Here is a 16437-nt window from a genome sequence, read left to right as displayed (position 1 = left end):
GGTGGCGGCTGCGGGCGGCAATGGATAGGCTGCAGCCACGGGCTGGAGTGGAGCAGCAACGGCTGCAGGCAGCAGCAGGCAGGCCGCAACTGCGGGATGGAGTCGGGCGGGGGCTGCCGTGGGCGGGAGCGGATGGGCCACACCTGCGGGGTGGAGTCGGGCGTCGGCTGCCATGGGCGAGAGCGGACGGGCCACACCCGCGGGGCAGAGTCGGGCATTGTCTCTCTGTTGGATGGCTCAGTGCCGTCTCCCTGCAGTCCACCGTGAGTCTCCCTGCAGTCTCTCTGGTCGCTGCTCTCCCCACTCTGCTCTGGCTCTGGCTCTCTGGCACTTCTTGGCTTCCTTCCTCCTCCTCTCCTGTTCTGCTGACTCACTCCTCCTGGCGTCCTCAGTCCTTTATATACTGGCCTCTCCCCCAACCTCTCTGGAACTCTCTATGTCCTGTCCTCTAATTCTGTCCCCTGGAAACAGTTTCCCTAGGAACCTTGGTGACAGCCCCCTTGGTTCCGGCCCAGGCACACAGCAAGGACGGCTCCTCCTGCATATCAACTAAAACTATCAGCTTATTCAGCACCAACACTGCATTCCATAAATGCTTATACAACCCCTTGACTCCACCAGGGTACACCAAAAAACCTTTTTAAGTTCTCCCACGCTGTATGGTAATCCGTTTGGCCCAGTCCAATAGGCTCTGTTTTTCGCCTCTCCATCCCTCCCCCTGGCTTCTGATCGTCGTCCATCCTGCAAAGGGCAGAGCATAGTGTGCAGACACGAGCCGCAATTTCTGTGCGCAGGAGCAAGATTTTGCTTGGCAATGTGGAGGACTCGAGATGTCATCCACGTCAGTTAGAGAAGGAGGATGGCGAGCAGCAGCCGAGGGGAGGGATGGAGAGGCCCGAAATCACGCAGGAAGCAGGATCATTGCTATTGCTAAAGTATACACCAAATAACTTTATCTAGTGATTTGCAGGAATAACAAGTTTACCGAAGGGCTCAGTCAGACAGCTATATAAGACAGACAAAGTAGGATCACAATGCTTGGTCCGACCAGCGGTTCTCCCCATCTGAGCATGACAATTTCATATCTTTCTATTCAGCTGTGATGCTCGAGTGGAGATAGCCACCGGACAGTCTGAGCATTGTACTTTGATCTCGGTCTGATTTATACATGCATCTGACTGCGCCCTAACACAAAATAGAAATGCATCCTCTTACACTTTATTTTTTTACCCTAATGTAGATTTGCAACATTATGAATGCAGCCGCAGATGAAATGTTCAAATTTCAGGTAAAGATAATATATTGGTATTGTAGATAACATAGACAGCATTTGTGGTTGACATATCTTAAGAACGGCCAATAATTTACTGGACCCATGCCACGACCTGTACTAAAAAAGGGGATGAGGTCATGATATTTGTGATGCAAATAGGTTGCTGTATGCCAATGCATCAGCGCTAGTAGTCCCACACTTGCAGAATGGATTACAGCCCAATTAGTAGTAGCAGACAGTGCTAGTTTTGGCATGTCTTATAGTTCAGATAAAATGATTGTAGTTATACTCCAGAAAGAGTCCACAAAGTCCAATTTATGAAAAAGCTGCCGACAGATATTTCTTCTGGCAGCTTATCTCTGGAAGAGCAAAGCAATTGGCAGTCCGAAATTGGCTATTCCCAATCAATATTTTCTACCATAGACACTAGGCCAGTGCCCCCATACACATACACATGGGGGTGTTAGTCAAACCCATAGATGGGTGGATTCGAATGGCATTAGTCTAATACTTTTATTTAATTGTGCTCTAGAGAGTGCAGTCCAGAGCCATTGCCTCTCATTTGTCTGTAGTTACTCTATTTGATTGCAGACCACTGAATTGTGACTGTGCTATTCACACACTGTCACGATTCCCCTAAAGTGTTTGTGTTTGTTGGCGGTTTTGTGAATGCATGCATGCGATTTGCATTCTTGTGGTCACGTGTCAACTAAACTCATTTGCTTCTCTCATTTCTCTTCTATTGATAGAAAAGAGGTGAGACTAGTCGGCATGTGACTGCAAGTACATGGCCGTGGTTATATAGAGTGATTACAGATGTTTCATTTTCAATTTTAACTCCCAAATTCCATATTTGTAAAAGGAAAAACTCTTTCTAAGAACCTGATTATGCATCTTCAAGTTTCTAAAGCCCCACATTCTATTCCAGCTTACCTACTTGCTTTAATTTCAGTAATTTCTGAATTTATTTTCAAGAAAGAACCATTGGATGAATCTGGCTGGCTTATTAAAAATGTTCTGTCAATGCCTATTGTTAACAAAAAAGAAGAAATTGTTGGTGTGGCCACCTTTTACAACAGGAAGGACGGAAAACCTTTTGATGAAATGGATGAAACATTAATGGAGGTAAATAACTGGTTAGGTTACCCTCATAATTTTACTATTCCTGTTTAAAAGTGACCCCTACGTTTAATCGACAAAAGATGCAATTTAGCAGATGGCTGTATTTTAAACTATTCATCAGATTTATGCCTATAGCTTAAATCTGAAGTCCAATCCTGAATTCATTGTAACTTCAAACTGTACCCTACTAATGATTCAGTGAAATTGTTGTTACAGTCTTTGACACAGTTTCTGGGCTGGTCTGTTCTAAACACTGACACCTATGACAAGATGAATAAGTTGGAAAATCGTAAGGACATTGCACAAGATATGGTTATGTACCATGTAAAGTGTAACAGTGAAGAAATGCAAGATATCCTGGTAATTAATATAGTTTTTATGCATTTTGTACTGCACAAATGGTATTTCTGGAGTTACCACAGTCAGTCTCACCATGTTATCTACTAAAAATGTATGATAATAGTGTCCCCTATATTCATGAGGCTTCATTTAAAATGAGATGTCATGGTGCCTCACTGCTTACTTTTATTAGTATTAATTTTGGACTCCTTGGGCTAACCCAAAGCCACCCTCCGTCCAACTTTAATTCCATCATAAACTTTATGATTCTCATTGCATCACACAGGCCATAACATCAAAATAAACCAACTCAATGGACAATAGTGGTACGTGATTAAACTCAAAGCTCATCTCCAAGTTCGGGTTCCAAATTTCTAGCCCTTTGGATGACATTAAGTTATAGCCAGGAGGATCCTTTTGTGAGCTTTTCTGACCCAAATTTTTGTTCCTGATATTCTTGGATGTGGTGAACATAAACCATTTGAAATATGGGCATAAGTATTTGCAAATTCTACTTTCCTGTCGAGTAAAGAATTTTTTCCATGGTTGTATATTTGGAAGTATTAATGAGTTTCTCCCCAGAGTTTCACTTCAAAAGTTGTTATATTTAACCTCCATGATTAATTAATTGGCTGAGTTACATAACTTTTATCCTGCTGTCCTTTTCTAGCCATCTCGTGAAAAACTTGGAAAGGAGCTTGAACAATGTGACGATGATGAAATTGCCAAACTACTTGTAGGTATTAAATATTCTTAAAACCATAAAATCCTAATTCATAGTACCTAAAATTTGTGACATGTATTCTGACAGAAGGAGCCCAGTATCTGACTGCAAACTATCACTTACCTATATGAGCACATGCTGAGAAAGTAGCAGGTTGTATTCAGTGACTCTAAGCTCCCACTCATGAGAAAATTGAATTTCAAATGGATAAAAACTAACTTATACTTTACTGATATTTTATTCAAGGCTGAAGAAAACATACAGTACTGTGCAAAAGTTTTCAGCATGTGAGGAAAAAGTGGTACAAAGTAAGAATGCTTTAAAAAAGAAGTATTGATATTTTTTACAAATTAACAACATGCAAAATGAATGATTAAAAAATAAATATAAATGAAGTCATTTTTTTTGTGTGACAACCCTTTGCTTTCAAATTAGAACAAAATCTTTAAAAAAAATCAAAAAAAAAAAATCAGGGATTTTGTTGGACTATAGTCAGGTTTCTGAGTAACCATTCTTTGTTTTTTGCTTTAGTCTTCTCATCCTTTTCTTCCAAGAGCCATAACTTTTTTATTTTTTCATCAACATAGCCGGATGAGAGCTGTTTTTTTGTTTTTTGTGGAACGAGTTGTAGTTTTGAATGACACCATTCATTTTACTACATAGTGCACTGGAAAACAGAAAAAGAATTTTAAGTTTGTTGAAATTGCAAAAAAAAGTGCAATTTCACAATTTTTTGAGATTTTAAATTTGCCATGTTCATTATATGGTAAAATTGACCTGACAACATGATTCTCCAAATCAGTATGAGTACGCAGATACCAAATATGTATAGTTTAGTTTTTAATGAAGTGGTGAAAAAAATTTCAAAAATTTGTAAGATTTCTTTTTGTCGCCATTTCCTGAGACCCATAATATTTTCATTTTCTGGAACCGCATCAATACCAAATATGTGTATGTTTTTATTGTTTTATTTTTAATGTGGCAAAAGGGGGGTGATTTGAACTTGTGTTTTATTTTCTTCATATTTTTATCCCTTTCCCTACATGCGCTGTACGGTGCTGCGGGAGCTACGTTCCCACAAATCTCCATATATATATATTGTGGTGTAGTTACCACTATGTCAGCTAGGGGGCGCTGTGTGGGTGTCCCAGGACGAGTGTACAGGCACATTCAGTGTGGTAACAGGAGCAGGGTCCTAAATGACCATTATGGGTCTCAAGGTGGGTGGCCTTGGGATGCAGGCTCCAGGGTGTATTGATCAGTAGAGGTACTGCTGATCTTTCTGTTACACTCTGTCAGGGAAGCCTGTGTGTGTCTATACAACCTTTAGTGATGTCATAGCCATGTGATCACCTGTGGGTGTGGTTACAGGGCTATGTAATTGAGGTGTTTGGCACATGTGAGAGAGAGTGGAGGAAGTCTGTCTGAGTGTGGACAGACTTCCATGTGTCCAGGCGGGACACTACAGAGGTTGTATATGGGGAGGACTACACCTCCCAGCATGTGCTGAGACTCTCGGTCCGAGTCTGAAGCCACGGACGTTTATGTTCTTTTGTGCCTAAGCTAGAGGCTATTTTGGTGATACGCTGATTTATGGTTTATGGAGCAAATAAACCTCATGAACTTTGGGAAGAACCTGCCTCATGATTGTCTCCCGCTGCACCTGAGCGAGTCACATCCCTACAATTGGTGACAGACTGCGGGCAGCGATTCCCAGAAGCACGTGTGGCAATGCTGGCGATTCTGAGCCAGGAGAGCAGACGGTCTGACAACTGTGAGTAATACTGACCGAGGTCAGAGAAAGTGACTGTATTAAAATTTGTGGGATACCTCTGGAGGAGAAGAGGCGTCCAGGAACCTGTGTGGCCGACACAGGTAACAGACAGGAGTCTGTGTTGCACTGACCAGGGTCAGTGAGAGACTGTGTTCCTGGAGGGGTCAGTGAGCAAGGTCCTGGAGGGTCAGTGTTGGGAGGTTCTGGGAGAGGAATCGGATCCCTGGAACACGTGCTATGACCTTGGACCTGGTGAGGCGTGTGTTGGGCAGTCTCAGGCGGAGACGGATGTCCTGAAGAGCACCCGCTGAGCCCCTGGACCTGGTGAGGCTGGTGGGAGGAGGGTCGGCTCCCTGAATAGCACCCGGTGTGCCCTGTGTGTTGGACGGTCTCAGGTGGAGACGGTACGTCCTGAGTGGCACACGAACAGGACATGTGAGAGACTGTGCATGTGTTTTTTTTCTTTTTTTTTTCTTTTCCTCTGCAAAACCTGAAGGTGCTTGCTGTGGCTCAGTGGGGTCACGAAGGTCTCGCAGCACAAGGACCTGGTGTTTTCTTTAAGGGATCTGCCCTGGGAGCATTGGTAGCAGACGCTGTCTGTCTACACCATCCTGCTGCAGCTTTATTGCATGTGACTAAGCGGATACAGTAGTTGTGGCTTTACACAACTATTAAGGGTGAGTACCCTGTATTATTGCTGCGTAACCCATTATACCTGCACTGGTAAGGCCCTATGGGCGCGCTTTTGTGGTTTCTTTTATCTTTGAGGGTGACAAGCGGCTTCCAGTAACCCGGCGGGGTTATGAAGGTGACAAGCGGCTTCCGGTGGATCGGCGGGTCCACGAAGATGGCACAGCAGGAGCTGCAGTGACACCAGCCGCTGTGTATGTGTGTGAACAGCAGCCGGAGGTGCCGGTGATCAGTGACAGCAGGAGCTGTGGTGGTGCCAGCAAAGACTTGTGTGGTATCGTTAAAAGACAAACTGTACTGTGTGAACTGTGGCCTAAGAGGTTCTGCAGGACGGACATGGGGAAATCCCAAAAGGGGGCGGTGACCCAAAAGGGGGCGGTGACCCAAATTGGAGTGGTAACCCAAAAAGGGGTGGAAACCCAAAAGGGGGCGGTGACCCAAATTGGAGTGGTAACCCAAAAAGGGGTGGAGTCCCAAAAGGGGGCGGTGACCCAAATTGGGGTGGCATCCCAAAGCGGGGTGGTGGTCCAGAAAGGGGCCAAGTGTGAAGAAGTGACAGCACTGGGTGTCTCAGTAGGTATGTCTGGAGTACCGCAGTGTATGTGCAGGTCTTTTTCAGAATGTGGAATATCCTTTCCGGGGAGTAATGATGGGCCACAGATGTGTACAGTGATGCTGCACTGGGAAGGAGCCTTTGGTCGGCTGGAATCAGAGAGTCAGGTGACTCTGACAGGAACTCCTCTCGTTTTCTCTCTGACCGAGAAAAACATCAGGGTTCGCTGTAAACACGGGGTCACGGTGAACTACGCAGTAGACAGAGTAGTGTTTGAGGGGACCAAAGGTGGTGAGTGCCAAGGTAGAGGGATACCACGGGACTTAGTCTATGCCTGGGAGAGGGGCCGGGACTTTCTTTTGTTTGATGACATTTGGTCGGATGATGGAGATGCTTCGACTGTGGGGCCAGCGGACACTGAGACAGTGACGGCTCCTGACATGGACAGGTCAGAGGTAGAACTGACCAGAGGAAGAAGTACATCTGCCCAACTGATGGACCTGACGTCTCGTGATAAGACAGATGGTGGGCTGGGGGATGAGACGACTGGACTAGACACATTGGTGCTGGACGGTAACTGGAGGGTTCACTCGACTGGTGTGACTGACCCAGTGGTACCCTTTGATGATATAATTAAAGAGGTAGTGGTGAGACACGTGCTGGCCAAAAGAGAACAAGATCATGAGATACAGCTGATAAAGGAGACTGTAACAGAACATGTTGAACGGGAAAGAGTCCTAAGGCAAGCAGCTGAGCACAGAGTGGATGAGCTGGAGAAGGAAGTCTCTGAGCTCAGAGGTCACCTGTCAGCATGTAAAACCATGAATAAGACCCTGTTGGAAGATATGGAGGTGCTCAGAGAGGCCCAAGAGAAGCATCAACAGGAGATTCTCAGGAGAGAGGATCAGCGTCGCTACCTGGCAGAGGAGCGAGATAAAGTTCTGCAAGAACTCAGTGGAGTAGTAAAAGGTCTTCTACAGGAGAAGAAGTGGATGGGCGAAGACGTACAGCGGCCTTGCCTGACTGATAGCAAGGCAGAACTGCCAAAGCCCATCTTGGAAAAGGATCCTGAAGACTGTAAATCTCAGGAAGATGGTGAGCCAAGAGCTGCACAAGACAGTCACCCGGTCTTGGCAGATACCTTGAGGGAAGTGTCCGTGGGGAACCCAGAGCCATCTGTCCAGGATGAGAGCAAGTCCATGACCTTCAAGTGCGTGATGGAGGTACCCGAAGACGTGCGAGAAGCGTGTGCCAGCGAAGGTGTGCATGAGACCTTTAAAAAGGCAGTAAAGGCCTATAGTGTGAGCTGGGCACCAGAAACAGACCAGTTGGTGATACTGGCAGAAACGGAAGACACAGAGAGAAGGGTGGCTGTCCTGAAGGAGATGCACCTACAATGTCTCCGCACGAAACAGATGCTCGTGGAGCATAATAGGAAAGCCGCTCGACGTCTGGAGCTTGCAAGGGAAGCACAAAGTCGGCTGGGCTTTGTGGAAGACATAATTCCGGTACCCAGAAATCTGGTGGGGGAAGTCGTTGGCAGACTTGGAAAGGTGATGCAGGAGATGGTGAATAGATCCTGTGTGAAGAGAGTGAGGATCCCACCTGCTGGTGAAATCCAAGTCGTTATTGAAGATGACATGGTTCCTGTCATTGTGGTTGGTTCGGTGGAAAGCATTGGGAAGCTTCGCATGCTCCTGGAATATCGGGTAGCGTACCTGAAGGAGATTGAGCAGCTAAGACAGGATCGACTGCAAATGAATGAGCAGATAGAGAACGTCAGGTGGCGTCCCCCTCCAACCCAAGGTGTAAGGACCCGAAGGGATCCTCCAAGGAATGAAAGGACAGGTAGTCGAAGGCAAGAACGTCGAGAGTCCGCAAGTGGCCGTTCTAATCTTAGTAACATAGGCACGAGACTCGGTGGTGGACATAGCGACAGAGGGTCAGACTCAGACCAGCCAGTTGGCCCAGCTGGACGTGGGACTCATGACCGTGCGAACTGGGAGAGCCAGCCAGTGAGAGAAAGGTCGCGTGATGAAGCACACTGCAGACAGGTGGAGACTAAAGAGTGTCTGGTCACACTGACGGACGTTGACGGGAAGGCCAAAGCCCAAGGCCGAGATACTGACCGCTGGGGTCAGGGGAGGCCTAACGTAAATATGCAGTATGACTACCGAAACAGACGGAGATGGTCCTCCCGACTGGTAGGGCAAGGTGACATGGGTGCCAGGTCTCAAGATCCCTGGGTGATGTCATGTGTTCAACCCCACAAGTTTGAACAGAGGGGGGAGGTATGTGGTGTAGTTACCACTATGTCAGCTAGGGGGCGCTGTGTGGGTGTCCCAGGACGAGTGTACAGGCACATTCAGTGTGGTAACAGGAGCAGGGTCCTAAATGACCATTATGGGTCTCAAGGTGGGTGGCCTTGGGATGCAGGCTCCAGGGTGTATTGATCAGCAGAGGTACTGCTGATCTTTCTGTTACACTGTGTCAGGGAAGCCTGTGTGTGTCTATACAACCTTTAGTGATGTCATAGCCATGTGATCACCTGTGGGTGTGGTTACAGGGCTATGTAATTGAGGTGTTTGGCACATGTGAGAGAGAGTGGAGGGAGTCTGTCTGAGTGTGGACAGACTTCCATGTGTCCAGGCGGGACACTACAGAGGTTGTATATGGGGAGGACTACACCTCCCAGCATGTGCTGAGACTCTCGGTCCGAGTCTGAAGCCACGGACGTTTATGTTCTTTTGTGCCTAAGCTAGAGGCTATTTTGGTGATACGCTGATTTATGGTTTATGGAGCAAATAAACCTCATGAACTTTGGGAAGAACCTGCCTCATGATTGTCTCCCGCTGCACCTGAGCGAGTCACATCTCTACAATATATATATATATATATATATATATAGCGCGTGATGATCGCGCAGACTCACGCTGAGTGCAGCTGCAATCAGATGTGGGCATCAGCTCGATATGAGAGCTGACAACCTGCAGCAACACCCACAATTGGTTCTAGCACCGATCGCGGGCGTTTAACCCCATTGATGCCGCTGTCAATAGTGAGAGTGTAAGGTAACAAGCAGGAACACGGGATGCAGTGACGGGATGCAGGCAGAGTAAGGGTTAAACAGATTTATTTACAGGGGAATGTACTCCACACAGGGAGTGAGGAATTGTAGGGTGATGATAAGGAATGGGGCAGAACTGGGAGAGTGACAGGGTAGGTCAGGGATGAACAAAAGTTCAGTAATAAAGAGGTAAACTTATCAGTCTGTAGTCTTCTTGGGTGCAGCTCCTCAAGGTTCCAACGGTGGCACCGACAACAGCGGCATGTGACGTCTTGGTGAGGTCTAACAGGTGGGGATCCCCACTGGTGGCACGACAACAGCGGCATGGGACGTTTCGGTGAAGTCTCTGGGAGGCAGGAAGAATTCCCGTGCTCAAACGTATCTAGTACTGAGTCTAGTGTGGGCAACCGCTGGAATGGGACTTCGCTCCACGGTGTACACAAGTTCTTGATAGCGAGGCTCTGTCCTAGCCATCTGTCTCTCTCTCTCTGTGTGTTGCACTCACAGTGCAGTCTCTTCCTTCACTAGGGTCACCTCCTAGTGTGGAGTCGGTCATCCACAAACAGTGGACCTGTATGCAGGGGTCTGTCAAGTATGCGGTCACTGTTGGGCAGAGCGTGTGCAGTACTCAGTATCACGCCGGGTATGGCACTCGGTTTAGCTCCGCTCTGCTGGCACGGCTCTGCACAGCTCCACTCTGCTGGCATGGCTCCACTCTGTAGGCGACGGGGGCTCCTTCTATACAGTCCGTCGCCAAACCGGTACTTTCTGGTGGGGGAAGCAGAGCTCGCTGTTCTCTGTTCTGCATGCTACTCTCTGCGTTGTCCTCCGCACTGCTCTGCACCGGCGCCAGATTGACCTTTTTGGCGCGCTTCTGCCTTTTATCCCCCTGCTGCAGCACGCGCTTTCCCGACTCTCCTGGGTGAGCAGGAAGCTCTCTCCCTCTCCTCCTTCCCTCCTGCAGTAGGGGAAGGTCTGCCTTCTCAGGCTTCCCCTCGGGAACAAAGGATGCAGCCTTTCTAGTTCCGGACCCAGCATGCAGGTACCTGTGGTCCGGTCTATCTCCTTACAAGATCACAGGGCCTTATTAGGTGTGCATAAAAGCTTGGTCGGCCAAAGTTTTGTGCACTTCTGAAGAGAAGGACAACACTGAACAGAGGCCAGAGTAATGCTGCAGCCTCATTATAGTGAATGGTTCCCATGAGGGTTTCATCTGAATTACATCACTCAGAGATTTAGATGTAAGTGCTTAGCATAGAGTGCCGGATAAATGTGATCCTAAATGTTATGTAAAATGTTCCCAACAAAATCTTCAACTGAATCCCCAAAATAAGCAAGTCCCCACTCAGGTCTGTCATTTGTCAGTGGAAATATAGGAGGCTTCCATGTTACTGATAGTACAAAGGCTCTGTAAAAGTACTGGATCCCCCCAAAAGAAATTCAGCACATTCTGCGCTCCCAAATCCAAATGCACCCTTTCTTCTGAGCCCCAGTGTGCCTAAACCACATTTATCGTCCACATGTTTGGCATTTCTGTAGCGATCACATCCTGCCTAATTTACAGCTGCTTATCTCCAGAAGTATAAGCTGGGCACCATAACGTATTGGGCACTAGAACGTGCTGGTGACATATGGGGTATTTTTCACATTCGTCAGAAATTGTGGGACACATTTTGGTTCCATTTTTACCCATTTGCCAGTGTGAAAATGTAAAATCTGTGGCTAAAACAAAATTCTGGTGATAAAATGTAATTATTTTTTCTTCACTGACCAATGGTATAATATTCTGTGACACACCTGTGGTATCAATATGATCACTGCACCCCTGGAAGAATTAATTGAGAGGTGTAGTTTTTAAAATGGGGTTCTTATGGGTGGTTCTGATGTTCTGGCACCTCAGTGTCTCTACCAAAGTGACATGGCACCCTCAAATAAGTCCAGCAAAATCTGAACTTCAACATAGCGTTTCTTCATTTCTGAGCTTTGCACTGTGCCTCAAAAGTAGTTTTTGACCACATATGGGGTATTGGTGTACTCAGGAGAAATTGTGCAACACATTTTGGGGTACATTTTGTCCTGTTACCCTTGTGTAAAATAAAAATTTGGGTCTGAAAGACCATTTTTATGGGAAAATGTGATTTTTTATTTTTACAGCTCAACGGTATAAAACTATAATTGTATAAACAATTAATTGTACAGACCAATTTTTCCTATTTTGCACGTGAAACTAAAAAAAATTGGTGTCAAAGCAACATTGTTGTTGGAAAAAGTATTTATTTTCACAGCTCAATGTTATAAAATGATGTGAAGCACCGGAGGGTTCAAGGTGCTCACAACACATCTAGATAAGTTCCCTGGGGGATCTAGTTTCCAAAATAGTGTTTTCTACTCTTTGGGCACATCGGGGGCTCTCCAAAGATAGGCAGATTCTTTGTCATCATACAGTGACATCAGGAAGGGAACTGATTGGCTATGAATTTATTCTGCAACAAGTCAGTGAACCCATAATACAGGAAAGTTCACTAAGAACAATAGTTGTGTGAAAGTGTTTGCCCCCTTTCATTTCCTATTATTTAGCATGGTTGTCACACTTAAATGTTTCAGATCATCAAATTTAAATATTAGACAAAGATAACACAAGTAAACACAAAATTCAGTTTTTAAATGACAATAGTAAGGGAAAAAAAACAAAGAAACCTACAGGGCCCTTTATAAAAAAGTGATCTCCCCGTTACCCTTAACACATAAATTAACTGTGGTTTATCACATCTTTGGAAAGCTGAGTTCAAATTCCCTAGCCACACCCAGGCCCGATTACTGCCACACCTGATTTCAATTAAGAAATAACTTTAAATAAGGCCTGCCTGATAAAGCAAAGTTCCAAAAGTTCCTCAAATGCTAGACATCATGCTGCAATCCAAAGAAATTCTGGAACAAATAAGAAAAAAAGTCAGTGAGATCTATCAGTCTGGAAAAAGTTATAATGCCATTTCTAAAGCTTTGGGACTCTAGCGAACCACAGTGAGAGCCATTATCCACAAATCGTAAAAACATGGAACAGTGGAGTGGTCGGTTGACCAAAATTACCCCAAGAGTGCAGCAACGACTCATCCACGTGGTCACAAAAGATCCCTCAACAGCATCCAAAGAACAGCAGGCCTCACTTGCCTCAGATACGGTCTGTGTTTATGACTCCACCATAAGAAAGAGACTGGGCAAAAATGGCCTGCATCGCAGAGTTCCAAGACGAAAACCACTGCTGAGCATTTTCAACATAAAGACTCATCTCAGTTTTGCCAGAAAACATCTTGATGATCTCCAAGACTTTTGGGAAAATACTCTGTAGAGTAACAAGACAAAAGTTTAACTTTTTGAGAGGGTGAATGTACCATAACATCTCGGCATAGAACTAGCACAGCATTCCAGAAAAGAACATCATACCAACAGTAAAATATGGTGGTGGTAGTTTGATGGTCTGGAGCTGTTTTGCTGCTTCAGGACCTGGAAGACTTGCTGTTGTAAATGGAACCATGAATTCTGCTGTCTACTAAAAGTTCCTGAAGGAAAATGTCTGGCCAGGCCAATGATCCAAAACACACCAGCAAGTCCACCTCTGAATGGTATAAGAAAAACAAATCTAAAGATTTTGGAGTGGCCTAGTCAAACATCTGACCTAAATTTGATTGAGATGCTTTGGTATGACCTTAAAATGGCAGTTCATGCTCGAAACCCCTCCAATGTGGCTGAATTACAACAATTCTGCAAAGATGAGGGAGTCAAAATTCCTCCAGATCGTTGTAAAATACTCATTGCCATTTATCGCAAATGCTTGATTGCAGTTATTGCTGCTAAGGGTGGCCCAACCAGTTATTAGGTTTAGGGGCAATCACTTTCACACAGAGCCCTTTAGGTTTGGATTTATTTTTCCCTTATTTTATATATATATATATATATATATATATATTATATATATTTTTTTTAATTTATTTTTCAATTTTTAAAATGACCAATAATATCACATACAAGGGATAAATACCACCGCACCATGAACAGACACCATATTACCACCACATAGTGACAGCGTGAAGTCGGCCATGCGGTCGGCAAAACGAGCGCCAAAGTTGGATTTCCCAGAATTCTTGCACGTGACTTTTTTCAGCCACTGAGCAAGGACGTACTACAGTTTGGGAAACGAGATGACATGTGCAGCGTCCAGGGGGAGAGAGAGAGAGTTTTCGTGCACTTTAAAAAAGCGGTCCGGGTGTAGGTGTGTTTACTGTCCTCCACTCCCTGCCGACTTTTCTTCCCCATTGACTTGCATTGGGTTTCGTGTTTCATTCGGACATTCGACTTTTCACGATAGTTGGCTGATTTCGTTCGACTCGAGTTTTGAGAAAGTCGGGTTTCATGAAACCCGACTCAACCCTAAAAAAGTCAAAGTTGCTCATCTCTACAAGTGACGTCTCAAGGTGAAATCCTTCATCTTCGCTTTTCATTTTCATCCAGCACAGATCGCCATCACTTCTTCTAGCCAGGCTTGTCTCTGCAGGAAATAACAAAGTTATCTAGAGCACCACTTGCAGAACATATTACTTAATTTTTTCCCAACTTCCAAACTACACCAGATGAAAAAAAAAGGTGGCATAGTGTCACTTTGCACAGTAACAGGACCACCTCTCTCATTTAAGACAATATCCTCAAGAAATATAATTAATACATCACTGCAGTAATAATATCCCTTAATTAGCCCCTATAGTAATAATATACCTTATTTTGTATGAAAAAGAACAAAAGGGATGGCACTCACCGTTCTGAAGAAGTTAATTTATTGTCAGATAAAAAGCATAGGCTCGGGAGAGATGTGTGAATTGTGGATAACAGCCGTTTCATGCCAGCTGTGCTTCAACGGGTCCTGGAGTCAGCTGGCGTGAAACGGCCATTGTCCACAATTCACACATCTCTCCCGAGCCTATGCTTTTTATCTGACAATAAATTCACTTCTTCAGAACGGTGAGTGCCATCCCTTTTGTTCTTTTTCATACAATGTAGCATGCATGTTTTTCTTTGGATTGAGCACCTGTTCTGTGGGTAGTTGGCGTTCAGCCCAGGTGTGTGAGTTTGTACCGCACTATAGTGCACATTAAGGTGGTGGCAGTGGTGCCGAATTTTCTTCTTAATTCTTGGACATTTGACAATAATATACCTTACCTAGCCCTTATAGTAATAATGTCCCCCATTCTGGCCCCGTGTGTCTCATTCCTGACTCCAGCCATATGTTATACCATCCTGGCCACATATGTTCTCCCATTCTGCCCTCATGAGTATCCATTCTGCCCCCCATGTGATGTCCCATCCTGCCCCATATGATCTCCCCATCCTGCCCCATCTATCTCCATCCTGCCCTGTTGTGAGTTCATTTTCCCCTTCGTCACTGAGGTCTGGTGAACTCCCTATTCTGGTAAGGGAAGGTAATGAGCCTGATTATCAGGCACCTGAGCCTAATGAGGATGACTGGCTGAGTGGAGTCACAGACTGGATATAAGGCTGCCGACGCTCTTCTGCCCTGCGGGTGATTTCTCTGTGGACTTCTAGGACACCAGTCTGATTCCTGCTCCTCTAAAGCTAAGTTTTCTGCTTTGCCTGTTAGCATTTGTGTTTTGTTTTTGTTTTCCTTGCTTTTCTGGATTCTGCCACTCCCTGCTGGGGTGAGCTGTATCTCCTTTTGCCTGTTGCTCTGTCTTCAGAATATTCCTGAGTACTGACATAGCTTTTTGAAGCCTAGCGTCTTCAGGGCCTTTTTCACTGTCAGTCTGTTGGCTCTTATTTTCATAGGGTTTTTCACGGATTGCAGACAGCAGCCTTCCTGTCCTTTCCTATCTAGTTAGCTTGGGCCCCGTCTTTGCTCAGTCTATCTTTCTGTCTGTGTTAGTGTTTTCATCTTGCTTCACCGTCATTATATGTTGGGGGCTGCCTATTGCTTTGGGGTCTGCTCTGGGGCAGTTTAGATTTCCCCTTTCTTTCTTTAGGCCTATTTAATTCTCCGGCTGTGATCGAGGGGTCTAGGGCATCGTAGGAACCCCCCACGGCTACTGCTAGTTGTGTTGATAGGTTCAGGGGTCTGCAATCCGATAGCTGCCAACCTCTCTGGTTTTCTGGTCTTAGCTAGCATTTCTGTTTTTGCCTCCTACGGTGATTCAATCATAACAGAATCACCCGCCATACCGCAGATCCTAGGGTACTCAATAGCAGGAAAGAATTGTGTTTAAAAAAAAAAAAAGTGTGTGTATATTCTTTCCTCTATATCTCTGAGGCCGTAGGAGGAATTTTTTTTTCTCTCAATGGAGATAAAGCAATTGTCTGATCGTGTGGATTAGCTCGCTGCGGAAGTGCGGGGAATTTCCGCCTACCTTGCTCGTTCGCATGCTGTTGAACCAAAGATCCCTACTCCTGATGTATTTTTTGGGGATCGATCTAAATTTTTGAGTTTCAAAAATAATTGTAAATTATTTTTTGCCTTGAAGCCTAACTCGTCAGGGAGCTCCGCGCAGCAGGTTAAAATTGTCATCTCTTTGCTGCGTGGCGATCCCCAGGATTGGGCGTTTTCTTTGAAACCAGATGATCCTATTCTGACTAATGTGAACGCATTCTTTCAAGCTTTGGGGCTGTTGTATGACGAATCTAATGCTATTGATCAGGCTGAAAAGACCCTGTTGGCATTGAACCAGGGTCGAGATTCTGCAGAGTTGTACTGTCAAAAGTTCCGAAAGTGGGCGGTCCTTACTACCTGGAATGATAATGCCTTGGCTGCTCTCTTTTGGAAGGGTTTGTCAGAAGCCGTAAAAGATACTATGGTGGGATTTCCTGTTCCCTCTGGTCTGGACGATTCTATGTCATT

At 45.4% G+C, this 16437-nt stretch overlaps 1 protein-coding gene across 1 annotated transcript in view; it reads left to right on the top strand.

Annotated features, from left to right (window-relative positions):
- Window positions 1-16437, top strand: part of LOC141047218 (rod cGMP-specific 3',5'-cyclic phosphodiesterase subunit beta-like) — a 111734-nt gene that overhangs the window by 60826 nt on the left and 34471 nt on the right. The window contains exons 8-11 of the mRNA XM_073542172.1: window positions 1241-1288; window positions 2249-2398; window positions 2612-2755; window positions 3405-3470. Coding sequence (XP_073398273.1) covers window positions 1241-1288; window positions 2249-2398; window positions 2612-2755; window positions 3405-3470 — 408 coding nt within the window. The remainder of the gene's footprint in view (window positions 1-1240; window positions 1289-2248; window positions 2399-2611; window positions 2756-3404; window positions 3471-16437) is intronic.

The sequence above is a fragment of the Dendrobates tinctorius genome, unplaced genomic scaffold (genome assembly GCF_039654945.1).
Source record: "Dendrobates tinctorius isolate UK_male_01 unplaced genomic scaffold, ASM3965494v1 ptg000011l, whole genome shotgun sequence".
Taxonomy (NCBI): domain Eukaryota; kingdom Metazoa; phylum Chordata; class Amphibia; order Anura; family Dendrobatidae; genus Dendrobates; species Dendrobates tinctorius.
This window is presented reverse-complemented; position numbering and strand designations above follow the sequence as displayed.